A 22,374-nucleotide genomic window follows, 5' to 3' on the forward strand; every position below is an offset into this window, starting at 1 on the left:
TCCCATTTCAACATGATAGATATTAACCTAATGTGTTACAACGAGGTAAACACAATCAATAGCTGGTTTTATATGAGTTATGATATTAAAATTTTAATGGAAAGTTAATGATTTGTATATAGTGTATATTGTTAAGGAAAATCCGTTAAATAAATACAAAAAAAAAGTCTTCGTCATCGATCATTACTTTTCTTTTCGGTCTTTGTTTCCCTATCTCTCTCCGACAGTCGGTTCGAGATTAATGTACCGAAAACATTGTTGCGATTGATAAAATTAGGGAGGCGAAAGCCAAGAGCGAGAAAGAGGGTGAGGGTTGTTTTAATCCAACCGAAAAACAACACCGGTGTTGACTATCCGACCGAAAAAATAAACAATCCAAAAAAACACACCTAATTATCGACTCAATCTAATCAATCATCGCGCAAGCTGATTTTATTCATTCTTAATAATGTAATCTAGTAATGGGCGAATTTTCGATTTCCGCGGTGGCAACAATGACGGGTTTCCTTTTTTGTGATTGCGCTGGAATGTTAGTGATTCCGTTGGTTAATAAGACAAACCTGCCACTCACCTAATCGAGGAATTTCTTAATTGGCTCACTTACATTAAATATGCCTCATTATTTTACACCGAATCAGCAACGCGAGGAGTATTTGATAAGTTTGGAGACAAATAAGACGAATCCATGAGTATGATATCCTTTCTAACATATAAATAATATTTAGTCATTTTTTTAATATATTTTGTCATAGCAAAAGTGAAATTTATTGTTTGCTTTAAATAAAATTTATGTTTTAAAAACACAATGATTTAGGTAAAATCAATGTTATTTTAAGTTATGTCTTATATAACGTCTTCAATCACTTTCGGCAAGTTTTGTTGGACCAACAACATGAGTTTCGTCTCACCTGTTCCACTTTTTTCACCAAAACGGTGCAGAAATTCGAATGGATGTCGCATATATAGATTCTGAGAAGTGATAATTGTTTTTTGCGCTCTTCTATTGGTCAAACTTTGTTATTTTGAATTAAAAGCCCCACAAGAAAGGGTCCTAGGGCTAATACTTTATTTTGGTACACGTATGATTTGCCACAAATAAAATATTACAACATTCTTGAATGATATAGCAATTCTGTCAATTACGAACATTGTAAATGCTCCGTGGTATGTTCACGATAGAGATATTCATCATGACTTAGGGGACGAAAACGTCGCCAGTGCCAAACAGGAAAAAGGGCTCCAACAGCACGTCAACATCGAGGCAGAAAACTCCTCAATGTGGACAATTGATAAGACGGCTGAAGAGGACTAAGCTCTTACTGGAATTAATTTACTGTTAGTAATTGTGTAGTGTAGAACAGAAAAGTTTTGGACGGCAATGGGTGAACATAGTGTTTAAAACATAAATGAATAAATATAGAGTAAAATCAATTATTCGTCATTAAAACCAATTTAATGTTTAAAATTAAAAAAAAAAAAATTATATAATGGCATTGGAGAAACATATTAAGAAATGAGTGTCAGATTAGTATAAAAAGTATATATATTTATATATACATAAAAATATATATACTATAATAAGCAATACCTTTGGACTTGAGCCCCACAATTAAAAATCAATTTGATAAAATTACTTGATTTATTTTAAATAAAAAAACTATAGATGCGTCCCTCATTCATTAGCCATGATTTCAAGACGCACTCACTGTTTCACGCAATGCGTGCTTATGCTTATACCCATACACATACAAGCCCACAATATTATCATATAATATTACACACACAACCAAAAATCAAACTATGTCGTCAACCCCTGTCAGTTTTAACCCCTTCGGTGCAATTTATCACAGATGGTTAAGGTCATCTCTGACCACACACACTGCAGCCCATCATTACGCCTCGTTAAATTAACGTGCAAAACTCGTTTGCGACATACGTACCAACGTATGTAATAAAAGCCCAATATGTGTGCGTATGCGTAACAATAATTTCACCTGTTAGTCACCTTCTTACACACTCATTAAGTAAAAATGGTGGTTCACACCCACTTTTGCGAGCAATTAACTCGTGTTTCTTATTATTACATTGTAATGTTGATTTAGTTTGTACGGCAAAATGTTGCCGTTATTGAAATGTTGACCTTTCACGGCTAATGAAAATCGACAAGTAAAGAAATACGACCGACGATGAGGAAAACGTTTAACAATGAGAATTTATGGTTTATGCTGCAATTTTACGTTATAGACGTTAAATAAATGTCGAATCATGATGAAATATTGCGGTATTCTCTTATCCATAAACAATTAATTATTGTTATACTTATTACTAGAAGCTAAAATATATTTGTGATAGAATGTATTATTAAATTATTTTTTCTGATCCGCAAAACATTAGTGGAATGCATCATTTGATATACTATTCAGCTCGCTCAGTGATTTTGCCCTTATCTCGTCTATGGTTTCAAATAATAATCATTCTAATGTCCGCTTTATCAGCGAAAACAAGATAAAGTCGCACAAGAGCATTTCTGGTAACTGTAGTCGCTGAAGCATAACGACAGCGTCATATTAGGGACGTGTGAGCAGGGTTTTTATCGTGGTTCAAAATAAGAATTGTTTGCCCAAGAATCTAGTCTTTGTATTTGTATTGCCTTACAAAAATTGTAATAGTGCGTTTTTATTTTAGGTTCTACATGACGCTTAGATTAAAATGTTTAACCATTTAGAAATTATATTAAATCGTCAGCGACTTCATTTAACAATAACTCAGAAACGTAATGTCTCGGAGACTTTCAGCTGCGAGCTTTAGAGTGCCATAGAACAATGGTCGCCAAACAGTGATTGAATGATCGCAAAGGTTCGGAGATATCTTTCAAATGCCTTAAATATTTTTCAATTTAAGGACATATAAACAGCGACCACTTTAGTAAATCCAGAAAAAGCTAATAAGACCGTTTGAAAAACAGAAGATTTTAAATTTACAAAAAAATCCTGACGAACTTTATCAAATAATTTTTGAAACTTGGTATGGGTGCATCGACCTGGATTTTAGTATGGCGATATCATACTTTGTCACTCCATTCGATGCCGTGGAACGACGTGGACGAAAACCATGTTTATAGAATACTAAAAACCTATCGACTTTAATTATGGATATTTAATTTAGGAAACATAGAAATTTAAAGTGACAAAATAAAAATATATCAATGGAAGCAAGAAGCAAAAATCTATAATTATACAAATATTTTTTATGAATATGAATCGCTAAACATACTACAAAGTAACACTATAATCATCCTTATTTCCTAATAATTACATAGCTATTGTCCAACCTAGATTATTCGAATTATTGAATAGCATAACGGGCTCTAACTACTAAGCCTTCATGTCGGTAAACAATGTAATTGGTAAGCTAACCGACAATTAGCTACTGTTCAGCATATGTTACGCATAATATTCAGATTACAAATGAAATCTGTGATTTTTCGACCGGTTCAGGAGAACCGGGGCGAAACCGGCGGATCATTACTGACTCGAAACATGTCTAAAGTCTAGACACATAACATAAGCCTACAACAAAGTAAACAAACATTTTTCGAACGAATTACGCGCATCGCGACGCACACGAGGGCATTATTCGAAATTGCACAATAATTATTATTCGCATTGTTGTTGCGACCGCAGAACAAATAATGGGGTGAGGTGGTATTTGAACGGATCACCTCCCCGCGCCACTTGACTGACACTGACTGACGGTTGACTCTCATATTAATGAGGAACACTGCGCCGACTCGTTCTTCAATTAATTATTTTTTAATTTTTAATCACACGGCCTTTGGATGTTTTTTTAATTATCATGCTCAAAGTTGATACTTTATATTGTTTAACATTGTAAACCGTTTTATTATAAAGAGAGGTTTAATTGATGATAAAACGGTATCGAATAAGCACTGCAAAAATTAATTATACACAAAAGAACACTACATTTTAACGACTGGAAGTAATAATAATAATAAACCTAAAAATATGTACCAGTGGCGGTACAATACCACTGATTTATCCCCTCAAATATAGCATGAAAAAATAATTTAACAAAATTGAAAGAATTTTATATAATTTTGCCATATTATTTAAATAATAATAATAATAAATTGCGAATACTATTATTTATTACAATGTTTACTGTTATTATTTTTATAATAATAGTACGACTTTCAAAGTGTGAGAATTTAAAAAAGTACGACAAAATCAAATTTTGACCAAAAGAAGAGCGCATAAAACAATTATTACTTTTTGAATGCGAAGTATATTTATCAATTTTTTCCAATACTTGATTGTTGTTAGAGCTATTTTTATTATTAACGTAAATATTTATTAATTGTAAAATTTTTGAGAAGCGGTGATAAAGTCAATCGTGCAACACTAAACCGCTGCCGATTGACATAATTTACGTTTATCTTTATCAATCAATCACACGTGTAAGGAAAGATTGCATTGCTGCATTTAAAGTGCACTTAATGTACAATTTACAAGGCCGCTGTCGATTGACTGCTGCATCTATATATAAGAAGATAACTAATTAAAAGTTCTTCGGTTACAATTAAATAGTTTTTGTATCGAAGGTGCAAACAACAGACACGCGTTGTTAACACTCGAAATGACCGCAAGTTGTTCAAACACAACCGAATTGCAGGAATGTATTAAGTTCAACGTAGTATTTATATTTTAAATTGGTAATAATAAAACATCTGAGCAAATATATAGTTTAATTGATACTCGGGAACACACGATTAAATACCTGCTTATGTTTGATATAGGTAACTAATCTGTTTATTCTATTGTGAAAGAAAGCAGTTGTGAATCGAGCGAAGCGTGTTTGAACAGTTCTTTAAACACATCTGAAAAATGTATATTAATTTCAGTAAACATGGGATAGATCGGTCGATGAGCTGTGAAATTAACTAGTATTTAAAATTAGTTTTTAAATAAATTAACAGATATTGTCAGCCACAAATTAGCAACCCTCTATCAACGCGCGTAACTTGTAACTTGAGCTGCTTAACAGCTTATCAATTAGCTCGGCCGGTAAGTGGGATATATATATTTTAATTAGTAAATATTGGCGTAGCGCCGCCCGTTTTGCAGTTAGTGAAGAAGTACAGGTTAAGTAATCGCGTCTCGAGTTGCTTTCTTAATAACTCCCCTCACTCGTTAACTTGACTGAGTGACATTTAAATTAAATTCTAGCTGCTTCCTGCCCTCGCCGGACGCCATCTTGAGCAAATCTATCTGGGCCAAGGAGCTAAGGAGGATCGTAACTCTCGTTTTACATCGATTGACTCGTTATTTACATAAGCTGTGATTTTGTATTATAAACATAATTGATTCTAATACTTTACAAAACCTAATTATAAATATAGTACTGTAATCATGCTATTACGGAATATTATGCCATGTGCCCCATAAATATTATTTAATGAAGCTCAATGGCTTAGCTTGAATAATGACAAATACCACCGTTACAAGATCATAAGGTTCATTGGTCGCAATGACCATGTTAAAGGGTCCCGACATGATAAAACCTAAAGCATTAAAAATTAAAAAATAGCCCTTTCTATATGTTAAGAATTTCATATGACAATATGACAATAAGAATATATAGCAGTTAGAAATAAAAATAAAATATATTTACCAAACAAACAATTATCTTTGCCTAAAATTTTTGTTGTATGGAATTTTCATGTACGATATTTTTGTTTGCGCAATAATCCGGTGACAAAAGTTTCTACCTTTTTTAATAGCAGTCATTTTGAAATAAAATAGATCAAGCTAACTAACATACAATAATAATAAATATATGGATATCTAACTAAAACTACGACAAATGTATAATAAATATAATGGTTACGCAAATCATTATATTTATTATACATTTAATAACAAAATATTATTTTTGTCGAGACTACCCATAACCGTTGCAATGAAAATATTTAAAATTAAAAGACTTGCTAAAAGATTACAAAATTAAAATAATATTTTTTGCTGATTTTTCTCGTCGGAACGATTGCATATTCCAGCGGACGGATTCACTAAACAGTGTCCATTAACAGTTTCAAAGCATTTATAGTCAAATAATAATTAAGACCTGCTCCAAATTATCATCATTGGCTAAGGTGAAACGATGGACTTTTTCTAATTTTAATTGGTATTATTGCTCAGATGATCGAGGGCTAGAAGGGACGTTGGACTTGCCCCATTTCTTCAAGCGTATATAATCTAAAAGACTACAGTTTTTGATCGCTTATTTCAAACAGCCGAACTAGCACTAAGCAGAGACGCGCCAAATTGACCGATACGACCCTTAGAAGTCCGATAAAGCAATTGTTTTCCACTTCGATTGTCAACCATGTTAAACAGTCACTTAAATCATAAGAGTACAACACGATCTATAAGAAGACTGGGAAACTACGTGACGCAGTACTACGGTGAGAACCGACACGTGTATATTAATTATTGCACAATTTGTTTTAAGATTTTATACAGTAAGTAGTAGTTCTATCAAAAACAACTTAAAAATAAAATAGCAGAAGAAAGTTTATATCATTTTACTTATTTAGAAGCCCTATGTCGAGTTAAATTTTTTTGAATATTTTGATCAAAATATATAAATTACTTATATATTTTTTGTAAGACCACTTATAAATAATATTATATATATATATATATATATATATATATATATATATATATATATATATATATATATATATATATATATATATATATATATATATATATATATATATATATATATATATATATATATATATATTTAAAATATTTTATATATTTTAAATATATAAATTACTTCTATATTTTTTCTTAAGACCACTCATAAATAATATTTTTATGTACGTACTTAAACCCTATGGCTGCCGAATTCTTTACTTACTACTTCAACAATTTGGTAGCATTATTGAATAGCGAATAGAATATTTTCTTTCAGGAAAAATGAAAGATTTTTTAAAACACATATATTTTTAATATGTAATACCTTGATATTTAAATAGTAATCTCAATGGATCGGCAACTAAAGAGTTAAATAATAGTTTTCGGTAGTTTCTATAGACTTTCTATATATTATATAATTCACAATGAATTGTATATTAAGCAATTAGTTGTGAACTAATATATCTACGCAAGCTAGAAAATGTATATGTTAGTGTATTTTGTAGAAGCAAAAGTGTTAAATGAAAATTACATACTGCTATTCGTAAGAAAATCTAATCAAATAATAATTTACACAAAAATTTTGCACACTGTAGTTTTACAAAAGCTATGAAAAATCAACAGTAACGCCTGCGCCGATTGAGAACCATTCGTCAACACCCAAAGCGAACGGTGTCAGTCGCCTTTGCTGAAATTTGCATTGTCAGTCGGCGAATATGGCATTAGTTGTATAGTAGTAATATAGCTATCGGCAACGCTATAAGTTATACGATTATTTAGCTCGACCCGTATATCCCTTCTAGTGCTAATTATAGCTATAATTTATATGTTAAACGAGCCGATTGTCGGCGCCGTTTTTTACCTGAGCCGCTTTGATATGCCGATTCAATTAATTGCAACATTTTTCAACGCTCATTGCACATCGCATATATACTACGTGCTTATATCATACTATCTGGCACAAGTATAGCACGTAACGAGCGGACATTCTAGCAGAACGCTATGACGTGTTAATTGCTGCTCTAAACTAGATATATGTATCTATAATGGCAGTACGTGTTCAATTAGCATATTGAGAATTTCGGTTGTACCCACACTTTGAGCGCAACTGAACGAATGCCGTGTCAAAAGCCGGCAAATCGATACCAGCGAAATAATGGCAACTTTCCGGGAAAACTTTTCACTGTTTGCGTAATTGTGAAAATTTATGGGAAATTCATGGATCGATGCTATTAGTATAAACTATATATAAAGTACACAGCTACACAAGGAAATATAAATATCAACCCTTCAAGATAACCAATCTAAAATTCCGAAAACAAAAGCAGTAGAGCAAATTTAGGTTATAAAAAACCATTTTCAAATTCATGTTCAATCACTCAACTCATTTGAAGATAAGTATTATTATATTACTTGAACAAGAATACTTAAGAGTTGAGATATAATTCATTGTATTATAGTCGTAGCGTGTATTAAATTAAGCAACTTTTAATTAATGATGTTTTAAAGAGGGCTGCAGAAAGCCTTTGAGAGTCGCGATTGCGTTCCTCAATCTGAGATGATGCGGCCAGGACATCAGCGCTAGAGAATGCTTCCCTTAACGTTTTAGGCTTAAACGAACCATTCAGCACACAGTGATGTTTCAGATATTTTCCATTGATCTATAGATACAAAGAGCTAGAACAATTTATCTGTGATAATGCAGATATTGCTTGCTGCGTGCCACTTATTTTTTACTATTTTAGTATATAAATGAGTGCATTTTTGAGTGTATCATTTAAAATAACCAGTACGATAGACCAAAGGTATAAGTCATTAATAAATTATTGACGATTTTGGCTCAAATCCGTTATCTCTGGCAGTTGGTAAAGTTGGGTTCTCGGAACAAAAATTAATTTATTTCCTCTTATAGCAATTTTTACTTCGTAGAGGTTATATATTATATATCGTCACACCCATCGATATAAAAATCATGTGTAATTCTACTTCATACGTCACTAAAAAATCTGCAAGTTCCGATGATGTACAATCAGTGTACATGATAAAATTACTGATTATTATAGAATAAAAGTCATAATAATTATAATGACGTAGGGCATTACAATTATTTTGAATAAATGTAGAAATTGAACGTAGCACATAATTATTTACAATATAATAAGAAATTGATTAGAAAATTTCTGTACGCAAACATCACTTTCGTGTAAAACAAAAAAATATAACTGGCAACACTCATACCTTTAACTATATAGATAAATTGATACCTAGTTTTTCGGAGAGAATATTTATTTTTGTTACCTCTGCTAATTAATTATAAATTGTAATTATCTAATTCAATTTAATTCGACATATTTATAGAGATATTCACATAATAATATGACATGTACAATGAGTGTACACCACAGAGTAGCGGAATAGTTAAGCCAAAGATAGAGGGATTTAGTTAGTTCAGACTAGTTAATTCGAAAAATGTATTTGTATATCATAAATAAATGTATCTGAACTTTAAGAATATTTTTCTTGAAACTAAAACTCTATTTATTACCATGAATTTTAATAAAATAGCAACTAGTTTATTATGAATGTTACTAATAAAGATAATATATTTAACACTTTGTAAATAAATAATTACGGTAAAAAGCGATCGATCATAATATATGCTTTATTAAATTGTAATAAATATTATAAAAAATATTTTAATTAAATAATGTTAATACGTACGTCTGTATATAATTATGCGATTAGTTTAATTTATTTCAGGGCATTAAACCTAAAGATAATTAAAACAAACGACAATAATAACCATTCATTCAGCAATAACGTGATATATAAACATCGTGATAATCGATATTTCATTGGTCACGAACAAAAATTATATCAGTTTAGGATTTATAGCTTAGTAAAAGTGACTAAACGAATTAACGACGCTCTTAAATAACGACCATAATGTCGTTTCCAATTAACGCCTATTAAAAAGTGTTTAGAATGTTAAAATACTAGTTTAATGCGAACGAATGGGCAAGTAATATAATATTATTGTTAAAAATAAAAGTACGCAGCGAACAGTTAGAAAAGCCTGAATTGTACAATGTAAGAGCGAACCGAGAGACGTCAACACTAAAGTATCAATTACAAATGACATGTTTAATCATATAAGGCATCGCGGCGATCATGTGTTTAGATAAAAACTATCTTCTAGTTAGCATCAAAATCAGATTGGTTCACTTGCTAAATGGTGTTGCGGAGCTAGTGATCTTTTATTGAATTAAAACCCAGATGTGTGATATTCAATATGTCCGACGCATAATATAATTTATTTATATGTATATGTTTCTCATTCAAAAACAGTAATAACACCAACAATATATTTTAATAAGATATATACAAGTAGTATAAATTAACTGAAAGTGTGTCACATTTATTAGCTATAAAAATATATTTTATAATCCCTCATTAAACTTAAAAACTATTAATCTTATCATTAATATGTATTAAGTACCTAAAACGGTTTAAAATTTACCTTATCAATTTATATACTTGGGAATAACAATGTTGTATTTCATAAAATCAAACAGTATGTTATTATTGGGCAATGAAATACTTTTAAAATTGCTTGGAAATAAATATAGAAAATTGAATAATATTTTTAAATTTACCAAAACTGCTTACTGGACGAAATCTTGATTCGGCCATAGCGAGAATCGTCCGAATTACGTCGTTCGACCGCAACCCGCACATTGTCATCCGATCCATGATGTCCGAAGGCTACACGCTTTGGTACCTTGGGATAATTTTTAAAAAGCGATAAACAAAAACGATGAGGTGTGTTTTTTAACGATACCTATGGTAAAAACACACCATCTCGCCAGACTGAAAGGTATCGGATTTGAATATCAATTTATGGGTTGACCGCAAAAAGCATGTCCGCTAACAGAAATGCGTCAATCGCTTCATTACTTTGAAATAGAATGAATCTATTTATTAGACACCTTTTTAATCGGACTATATTCGGCTGCAGAACAGATTTGTAATACAAGGTGAAGTGACATTTCTAAAAGCTAATTTATCTTAAAAGGATTGGTATACATTACAAATAAATAAATGGTAGGTTGTTTTTGAAAGGAAACAAAATTTTAGTACATACTTACATATATACAGACACATTTAATTTAATTTTTACACTTGAACTTAAAAAGTCGTTTACAATTACATTAATATATTTTCAAACAAGATCCCTGTTTTATGTATTACCTACATAAAATATATTATATATTAATATGATTAATCAGTAGTTCTATTAAATAGTCAATAATTAATTAATTACCCTAGAATTTTTATAGCAATTTCTATTTTCTATGAAAATCGTTTTGTTGTGTCTAATGTATAAAGTTTACTCCTATAATTAATTGATTAGCTGTTTATTTTGTAAATAAACACAGTAAAATACAAAATTGAATTATAAGGTTATTTTTCAAAAAATATACAATAGTCGTATTTAATAACATTTTTATGATTGTTCATGATATTATATATTATTAAATACACTATTAACTCATCAAGAACTTGATACATAATATTTTAAATGAAAAAAAGTATTTTTAAGTAATTAAGTAAAATTGTTTTGTGTGAATGAAGTTTATTTCAGTACTTTTTTGCCTTGCTATTTTTTTTTCAAATATAGCAAAAATTGCTACAAAGTAAAATTACTATTATGATGTTTAATACATTTCAAACTTAATAATAGCTTATTATTTATCGTTATTTAATTTAAATATAAAATATGAAAGTCTTATTGTGAATAATGAATTCTTATAGTTATTTGTTTAGCTGTTTATTTTGGTAAAAACACAACAAAATTACTCTACAAAATAAGATATTTATGTTAAATAGGTGTTTATCTCATTTAAAGCCCAGTTTCTAGCTTTTCGCTAATAAAATAATCTAAGTAAAAAATATCGACTCGTTATATCGTAACTAATGTACAGTTTACTCCTGTAGTTATTTTATTTTATTAGTTGTTAATTACTCAATATGTTACTTATTATCTTTAAAAAACTAATAAAAATATATATAGTTCTAAACTCATTTAAAGTTTACTTTTAAACGTTACAAGTGTACAGAAATATAATAGTTTTTATATAATAGCATGAAAAAATAATTTTAATTTTTAATATTTAAAAAAAATATATATAGACACAACTTTTGTATGAAGCTTTTTTCTAGCGTGTGTAATTTTATAATCATGATATTTTTTCACGCTTTTGAATTGAAAAAATGCAAAAAAGTAATGTGTAACATATTTTAAGCTTGCTTTTAAACTTTAAATTACTGAAATAGTTTTAAAATAATATAAATTAAAAATCTTGTTATGAAAGAACTTTAAGCTAGTTTTTTACTATATATTTGAACCGTTTCTTTAATATACATATTTTATATTGCTCAGTGTGACTATATGTATTAATTTACTAAAATAAACTTATGTTCTACAAATATATAAAACTAAACGCTAAATTTCTAACATTTTTTATAATCGATTATTTATTGAGCAATTAGTAATTTTAATAAATGATAATTATTTATTTAAGAATCTGTTATTTTACAACAAATGTTCTGCTTTTTAATTAAATGGCAGTTATATTTTGATTTCTATTAAAATATCAACAATTAGTTAATATATAATATAACAATCATTTAATTAAAAAAAGATAATTTAACATAAAATAGCAGACCCTTTAATAAGCATTAAGCATTTATTAAAACTACTGGTTATTTGTTACTATTAACTACTAACCACTTATTAAAGTAACTTGTCCATTAACTATGGTTATAGTAAGCATTACTAAATTTCTATATTTTGAATTCAAAAATAAATATAATGAAATATAAATTACTTTTAGTATTGTCCGTATGATTAATAATAAAGGCAAATTAAGATCAATTGACTATAAAAATTAAGAACTATTTATAATTATTTTTAACTGATCGTATAATAATATTATTAATAATTAAATTTATATCATTTGAAAAGCTATTTAAGTAAAATGTTACAAAGTCAATTTTATAATGAATCAAATCGCAATTTACAAAGTACTTCAAACACTACATATAAATCGGATAATTTAATCAAAATGGCAATAAGTGTATATTTAAAGTGAACCGTTGCGTTATAAATATTCGTAAAACAATTATTAAGTCGATTATATTTATCTCCGACAAAGAATTTAGTAAATAAAAATATGTTTACTATTTAAATTAAAAAATTGTATTTAATAAACATGTTATAAAATGTTTTAACCTTTTTACTTTTATGTAAGTAATATGTTTTAATGGAATTACGAATTTTTATAAATACTAAATAGCCGCCATTTAAAACAAGACGACATATCAGTCTGGTTAACGAAATTAGCTTATATTTACATTAAAGTAGATTATTTAAAGTTTTACGGTGAACTTATTAAAACTATAAGCGTTTCAGTAATCTCAAAAACTGATATATGTTTTCATATTATTAGCAAAATAATATAATAAAAAAATTTAAACTATTGTAACCAGTGCGACGTTTTTATTTTAATTTTAGAAATTGTTTTCTGAAGCAATCTGAGCTTGCCAGAAACAGTCGCTAGGTATTTATTTAAACCACTGACCATTAAATAAAATAACTAACCCAAAAAATAGAGGACCTAGACATTAGGAATGATATTATTTTTTAGTATTTTTCAACCATGGTTACGAGTTTTATAATTTTGCATAACTATCTACTTTAATACAAAACAACGAATCAGTCTAGTTGTCAAAATTATGTATAGATATTTACAGGGTCTAATTAAAACAAGTGGTTATGTAATTATTGCGCTAATAAAAATTGCCCAAACAAAAATTTACCACTGCGAAAATTTTAATTTTAGGTATGTATTTTTTAAAGTTCGTCAATATAATAATGTCTATATAAATAAAAGATGGCAATGATTTTATCAGACTGACTTGTCGGTTAATATATTTTTAGTCAAAATATATTAAATTTTTCAGAAAAAGTTTCATAAAAAAATTTAAAATTGAGGTAGTAACCGTGTGATTAAAAACTCTTAAAAAAATCAATGAGTTTTTAAAATAAAAAACCATTTTTACAAACAAACCATAGTTTTAAATGAATTGTATATACAAAATTTATCCTAAAATACCAAAAAATTGGAAAGGGATTTTTGATATTTTTTACCTAAATAATTAAAACCTTTTTTTAGAAACCGCCTAATAATATCGTTGAAAATATATGTATAATAAATTATTGTTATTACCTGAGCTTGGTCTGTCGCTGTATCTGGTGCAGTAGACCCATGCCGGCCAGACCATGGGGCCGTCTCCCTTGGTCGTCTTCTCTTCCTGATCCTGCTTCGAAAGATCGATGGGATTCCCACCGGTCGACTTTTCACTAGCACTTCCGCCGGAACTAACACTACTCGTCACCAAATTGTTCTGTAGTGACGATCCAGTCTTCAAATCGGCACTCAACCTGGACTCGGCGCTCAGTCTAGGAGCGCTAGGAACGCCATTGCTCACCGCGGGTCCGTTCTTATAAAAACTATTACTAGAATCTTTGGATTGCGGCTGAAAAGCGACCGCTTTAGCACTGGTGCCGCTGAACGAAGACTCCTTGGAGCCAAAGTTCGCCTTCGAAGGAGACTGGAGGGCGTTTGCGTTAGAATTTGCGGCAAACTTATGTTTATGCGCAGAACTCTTCCTTTTATGCAGAGGATCCGTGATTCTCCTGCCGAAATCTGCCTTCAATATATTATCTATGCTAAATTTCAATCCGTTGTGGTTCAGGATCAAGTTATGTCTCGGATCGTCAGCGCTCAGATTAGAACTAGCTTTATTGCATCCGAACAATCCGCCGGAACTCAGCGGGATGCTTCCGTTATTACTAGTAGGAATTTTACCCTTATCTTCCCCTTTGTTGCCCAATATGGGCGCCTGTTGATTCATATGTAAAGGCATGGGGCTCCCGAAAGGCATCTGCTTATAGTACCTTAGGTTTTGTCCAAACGGTTGTTGTCCGAGAACGGCGAAGTTAGATAAATTGGGCATCAAGTTTAATTTATCGCATCCAGGCGACGGAGGTCGATTCGGCGATTCGTTGGGAGATAATCGCGACATGGGCGGAGATAAACTCTGGTGATTCGGATGCACTTGTTCCTGAGGAATCGGAGGCTGTAGCGAATGATGCGGATTGAACAACAACCGGTTTTGGTTCAGGAATAAAAGCGGATTTGGCGTAATGGGGTTCGGTCTCAATAACATGTGCTGTCCTGGGTGTAAATTCTGACTCAGTTGCGATATAGCGCTCAGATGCGATTGAATATGCTTAAAAGACGAGAGGTTGTTCAAAGAGTTTTGGACCACGGAAGCCGGAGACGGAGTAGGACTAGATCTCGGTGATAGTATTTGAGAATTCGCCGTAGAAGAAGTCCTGTTTTCACTGTCGAAATTCGTCATTTGAACTTCGTTTCCGACCGATAAGACAGTGTCTTCGCTGCAGCAGCTGTTCTCGTCGCCTTCTTCCAATCTGTACCGTTGAGTTTCTTCTTCATTATCTTGACTTCTGTATTTGATCGGTTCTTGATCCATTTTTCTGGGCGATCCTTCGTCCAGAGAGCAACTCTCCCGCCTGGATAGCGTGGGAGAATACGCGACTCTGTCTTGATTGTCCATCATTTGGGGAGATAGCTGTCTTGTGTAACTCGGAGTGTTTTCCAGAAGCTTTTCCGTCGAGAACACTCCGGGATTCGCGCATGGCACTGAAGAAGGACTGACGCTGTCCCTCTCCTGCTTCATCTTCAACACATTGTGCATAGAGAAGGGCGAGTTTTGGAGGGAGTTTGCCGGTTTTGTTTCCGGAGAGTTGTCGCATGGCTGCTCGGAGGGTTGGTAGGATTGCGGAATCCTGGCTTCCGGAGTTCCGGGCTTATACTCGGGACTTGACCCGTCGTTTTTGTCCCCGGCGACCGAGTGGAGACTGCCGTCGTTGGACTCTTCGTCGCTTTGCTCCTGCATCTTCACATGGTGGTGAATGACGTTGGCACTCACCGCCGCCATCTTCGGCGCTTTTCACTCCGACCACATTCTAAAGCGGTCGATCATCACAAACCTGCGGCAGAAAGTACATTCAAGTTAGAATATTATACAAATCACTGGTTAAAACATATGTAGAATTACGTGCAGATTTGAGCTAATATGATATTTTATTAATTTTATTTTTAATTGCATTTTTACAATTGATTATATTATATATAGTATATTAATTGTTTTATGCTGCATATTATAAAATTTATACATGTATAAAAAGTGAAATTTTTGCTAAGAATATGACTAAGTATATTTTTACAGAAAAAAATGGCATTTTATTATTTCTACTTCAAGTGTGAGATGTAGCGATGCATTAATTTATATTTATATCTTTCGTTAGTTTTTTAGAATTTAGATATACTTATTTAAATTTTATTTTATTTCAAAACATTACACGCTGAAAAAACTAATGCTAGATTTAAAATCAGCTCATAACTTAACTTAGAAATCATTCAATGCAAAAAAATAATAAAGATACAATAGTACGCAAAAAAATAACTATACATGAACATAACTAAATAATATACATAAAAAAATAAACTACAATATTAAAAACAATAAGTATAATAAGAAAATATACCGAGAATTTTTTATACTTGTGTAGTAAAAAATTTTCAATGCGCTGCCAATTTTTCCTTTACATATTATTTTTAGCTTATACAACTTCATTGATAATAATTTAATTTATTTGAAACTATTATTAATTGATTCTACTTTTTTATTAAATGTTTTAATGAATTTGTAGCAAAATTTATAGAACACTTTGGAAAGATATTAAAATTACCTATCAGAGATTATATTAAATTATAATTATGACATACAGTATTTATTTAAGAGTCTGTTTTATATTTTAATTTCTATGTTTTTAAATTAAACGGTTGGTTATATTTATATTGCATGTTGGTATTTTATTGGAGAACTAATAAATGTATTACTAAACGTCATACATTATGAAATTGCTCTGTAAAAAAATACTATAAAATATTTGTACATATATAAAATATAGTATTAGAATTAAATGGTTAGTGGTTTTAATAAATAGTCAATGATCCTATTTTAAAATTTACATCAGGCCTGTAAAACTCATCTACTGATATGGGCCTAAAATATAACATTTAATTTTATGTGGGCCGCAAAAAGAATCTAATTTTATATTCTTCATTTATTTTATAAAGTACAATATATGATTCTATAATGAACATTAAAAATAAAGAAAGGTTCGAGCAATTTATCTATAAAATAATATTCTCTTCTTGACATTTGACACCTATTTCCCGATACTAATTTTTCAATTTCAGGTGAAATGTTGTTTGTGATTATTATTTTTTTAAAATATGAATATCGTTAATGCTGGATATGGAAATGTATTTTCTTTCATGCATGAAAATAACTCTTCACACTGACAATTACTTTCAAACATTGAAATAATTTTCAAGTATTTTCAAACCTGGCTAGTAGATTTTTGTAAAAGCGATTCGCCCGTTTATGGCGTCCGGTAAGTCAACGTGCATACGCACAAGCCCTCCGATTATGGGGTCCAGTAAGCCAGTGGGTGTGAGGAGTAGGGATATGCACATATGAAGAGATGAAAATAACTTCAGATTTTTAAGGCAGCAAAAAAGTTTACTGTGGATCGCATGCATGTAAGTTTATTATTTACTTCAAATACGATATTCTTTTAAAATATAATTTATCTTTTTACTATAATACTCAAAAGTGTTTTTTAATTAAATCAATATGTTAATAATATCCTATAATGTGTAATGTATTTTAAATCGTATGTAATATATTCTAAAGCTTACTTTTAAAAGCTTTAAATATTTTATATATAACATTTATGGTGAATAAAGTATAAAATTCACTAATGTTTTTTTTAGTCAATAAGACAATATATTGCCACAAAACATTATATCTCGATTTATACGTAAGGTATTTTTTATACACCTATGTGTAATATATTATTACATACTCAAATCGATGATTTATCATTATAAAAAATATCTTTTAAGTAAACTTATATTTTTTGCTAGCGTACAGAATTATTTATTACAATTTCTTTTTATATGCATTATTTCGATGGAATTTAATTTAACCATAAATATTTTCTCAAAAATTTAAAAATATAGTTAATATATAAAATTTATAGGCAGATTACCTGACTTTTTTTGGTTATATTTACATCAGTAGTTTTATTAAGCTATCGAGATTTTATTCAATTTTATTTAGCTGCCATTTGGAACAATAAATGTTTTAAGTGGCAGTTATATTTGAATTGTATGTTGATATTTTAATATATAACGATTATATTATGATCTTTATTTATGTATAATATATTTTAAACACATTTAAAACTTACTTTTGCACAATATAAAATAGTTTTTAATGTATAATTTTTTTGTTAAAAATATCTCTACAATCAATATACATATATACAGTAAACATTTGTAGTAAGTTATTTTTCTAGCGTATACAATTTTTATTATAATCGGTTTTTGACATATATTTTTACATCGATAGAATCAAATTTGACTAAATCTACTTTTTGCAAACATGCTAAGATATATTTTAATTGATAAGGTCAGTAATTTTGTTAAGCAATCAATAGTTTTAATAAATGATCAATAATTATTAAAAAGTCTATTTTTTATATCAAATGTTCTGTTTTTAAATTAAATGGCAGCTATGTTTTGTTCGACTGTTGATATATTAACAGAGAACTATAATATGCTAACGCATATTATCGTATATAAATAATAATTACTGACTATTTAATAATTACTGACCATTTATTAAAACTATTGGCTATTTGTTTAAACTACTGACTGCTAACCGACCCAATAAATTGATATCCTAACATTTAAGATTTTTTTATTATTTTTTTAAGCTAATTAATAAAAAAAAATATATTCTCAATATCTTAAAAAATGGTTTATAAACAAAATTTTATTTATTATTTTATTAAATAAATTTATGGGTGTTTAAAAAAATATATAATTTTATTTAATTTGAATTGATAATTAAATTATTTAATTATAATTAAAAAGACAATATTTTTAATGAGTACTAAGCATGTATTGAAACTACTGACTATTAATTATAATAACTGACCCACTTATAAATATTTAGTATCCTAGAATTTTAAAATAAATTCAAGCTTAAAAAAACACATTTACGACATTTACGAATAAAATGATAGAGCAACTACTGCTTACTATTTATATGAAATTATTTTGAATATATATTTAATTATTATATTAATTGATTTTATGCGTATTTCAAAAATATGTAAGAACAATTAACTTAATTTTCAATGTTTTACTTAAATAATAATTAAAAAATAAACTATTGACAATTTATTTGCCCATTTAATCGAATAGTTGCCTCTGAATCTGAATGTCAAGGTACTATTATATATACAAAGGTACCTTGACATTCAATACGCCTTTTTTGTTATTTTTACGAAACTAAATAATACAAAAATATATTTACGATATCAAAAAAGTGATAGAAAGTGCGAAAAGTGATAGAGCAACTACTGACAAATTCATGAAATTCTTTTTCATAGATTTAATTACAATATTTATTAATTTAATGAGTATTTGTATGAGCATGAGTATGAAACCAATTTACCGAAAATAATTTACCGAATAATTTAAGTTATAGTAAACTAAGCATCGTGCATTGAAAAATTGTTAAAAAATTGAATTCAAAATATTTATAGATTGAAATCACATTTAATAGTATAAGCTTAAGTATAAATGAAATGAAACATATGTTAGCTTTTATTTAGTCGTTACTACTGGTAAACAAAAGCAATCCAAGCTGATCAAAAAACTGACAATTTAATAAAACTACTGACAGTTTAAATTTTGAGCTAAATATAAATGTAATAAAATATATTTTAAGCAAAATTTTGCGGAGCTTTGCTGTCCATTGATCAAAAAGTTACTGACCGTGTAAAAAAATAACTAACCATATATTGATTTCATTACTAAGCGTTTCATTTTAAAATTACATTTCATTAATTTTTTTGCCAAAATTAATTTACTACTACTAACCATCTTGTTGAATACATAATAGTTTCTTTGAGCTGAAGTAACTCATTAATAGAGAATTTTTAATACCTAATATTTACGAATTTAATTTTCATCACGATACTCATCCATGAGATTAGGAAAATATAGGGAAACCTAATCTGTGACGATCTATCAGATTTATAAACATATAATAATCACTAATTTCACTCTACAAATACACGATAGAAATTGAAAAATAATAAGGTCCATTTGGGATTGGAACCCAGGTTTTTCAGGTCGATAGTCAGCGGCTTATACCACTCGTCTATTGTGATTATTATTGGACTATTATATTATATAAAATAAAAGACCAAATAAATAAAGGTGTAGTAACCTAGACATTACGCACTGAAAACTTGCATCGTAAAAATATTAGTATATTGAAAAAAAAACTAATCTTTCGAATTATATTATAAATTTATAAATAATATTATAAAAAACGAGTAAATTTATCTTAATGGCAAAAAGTATCGAGCATAAAATTATACATTACAATATGCAGCTGAATTTTTGAATCTAAGAATTCTGAAAGTGTCTCGTTTTATCAAAAACAATAGTTGATGTTTGCGAATTAAAAAATATAGCCGGTTAAAGAAAGCAAATATGCTTACAAAAGTATTGTTTTCTGCTTATTCAGTAAATAATATATTTTTTAATGTATAAAGTTAGTTTTTTATGTAAAATGTATTATAATTAGTTTATCTGTTCTGCGTTTTTTTTTATTTAAACCGTAATATTGAAAATATAAAAAATATATTTAAACTAGTAATGAATATTTTTTAATGCTGCTATACATATATTTAAAGCTTACAATTTATTTTGGATAAGCTTCGGTGATCGCAAGATTAAGAAAACTTAGAAAACCAAATTGATAAGATTTGAATTTATAATCCTAATTAATAATTAGATAATTTTTTCAAGCACAGCTAATTATATCAATTGACAACAAGTGACTTTTATTATTCATAAAGTATTTCTAAAATTATTCATTATGAAATATATTATTAAAAAACTAACATAATTTTAAATCGGAAATAAATCATAATATAGTGTGGTTAATTAATGTGAATCCATAATTTAGATCTACTTTGAATACATGCTTTAAAGATATGTTTAAAAAAACACCATTTTTCAATATACTGTTTCGGAATACGGTCGATGAAATTATCAGCTTAATTTGCATCCCATTAGTTTCCATTGAATCAAATCTTCGAGGGCATTGTTTTCCATGAAAAATGTTTCAGCACACGTTAACGATTAATTAGGCCCGTTTTCGGCAAAGTTAACGTCGCTATTTTCCGTAACCGCTATCATTAATATAGCTTCATTAGCAAACAATGTAAGCAGGTATATTTTCGCGAGCGCCGTCAAACATCGTGTTAATTAATTGCTTCCTACCGTATTAAATGTGAGCTAAACCCCGAGATTTTAATTTACACCAAAGTGCGGTATTGTTCGCAATAATACATCTGGTTCCCACGGTGAAATAGGAAACAATCGAGATACGGCACAGGTTTGTTTATTTGCCTCTTTTGTTGTTGCCATCATTTCGCTAATGTACCGCGAAATGTAGTTTCTTTTTAATTTAAGTGCCACCCTCGCGACCATTGTCCAAATTACACACAACAAGTCGTAAAAACTTAAGTTTCGCCTCGACAATTTGGAACAATGAATATTTTACGATATTTTTTACAAAAGGAATTCGTAAAACGCTAAAAGCACGTACAGAGGCGAATTTACGAAAAAATACTTTTACGCGTAAAGATTTAAATCAAGATTTAAAAACATATTTTATAGTGATTTATGATTTTAATAACGCGCATTGAACATAATAATAAATATAAAACCTTTTAATAAATTAATTTATGATTTTAATAATGTGCATTAAATTTAATAGAGTTAGTATTATTTTCCATTTAGTTATTATATTTAACTTTACGTTATTTTAATTTTTAATAATAAATAATAGTAAACAATTACAAAAATATGATAAAATCGTTAAAAAATTGGTAAAAATATAATAAATAATCCTTAACTACTATATTTATATAAGATAATCCCAAACTGAATGTATTTTTTTTTAATTAATTAAATAACCTATTGGCTTACACCTATTTTTATTTTATTGATTCCAAATATAATTTCTTTCTGAAGAATTTTCTCCTACCTTTTAATCATTTTTTTAATCTTATTAGCATACAAATTGAAGGCTTTGATGCAAAATATTCCGATAGCTCCCTTTTAACTTTGATTTTTTTCATCAACCGAAATAAATAATTGTCGGAAGGAGAAAGGTCTAATGAATAAGGTGGATGAGATAAGCCCTTCCAGCCAAGTTCCTTGATTTTATTGAGGCAATTTCGCAAGAATTTTCGTGTGGTAGTTCGACTTCTGTTGACAAGTGCAGCCCTATTTTTTACAAACGATCCAAATGATCCCAGAAGCTTGTT

The 22,374-nt window shown here is 29.1% G+C and overlaps 1 protein-coding gene across 3 annotated transcripts in view; it reads right to left on the bottom strand.

The window, feature by feature from the left end:
• Positions 1–22,374, bottom strand: part of LOC148228993 (uncharacterized) — a 59,773-nt gene that overhangs the window by 32,299 nt on the left and 5,100 nt on the right. For all 3 annotated transcript variants that reach the window (XM_088200147.1, XM_088200148.1, XM_088200149.1), the window contains exon 2: positions 14,021–15,870. In XM_088200147.1, coding sequence (XP_088056273.1) covers positions 14,021–15,818 — 1,798 coding nt within the window. In that variant the 5' untranslated portion in view covers positions 15,819–15,870. The remainder of the gene's footprint in view (positions 1–14,020; positions 15,871–22,374) is intronic.

The sequence above is a fragment of the Plectrocnemia conspersa genome, unplaced genomic scaffold, assembly GCF_051122295.1.
Source record: "Plectrocnemia conspersa isolate PC_06_02 unplaced genomic scaffold, ASM5112229v1 ptg000012l, whole genome shotgun sequence".
Lineage (NCBI taxonomy): Eukaryota > Metazoa > Arthropoda > Insecta > Trichoptera > Polycentropodidae > Plectrocnemia > Plectrocnemia conspersa.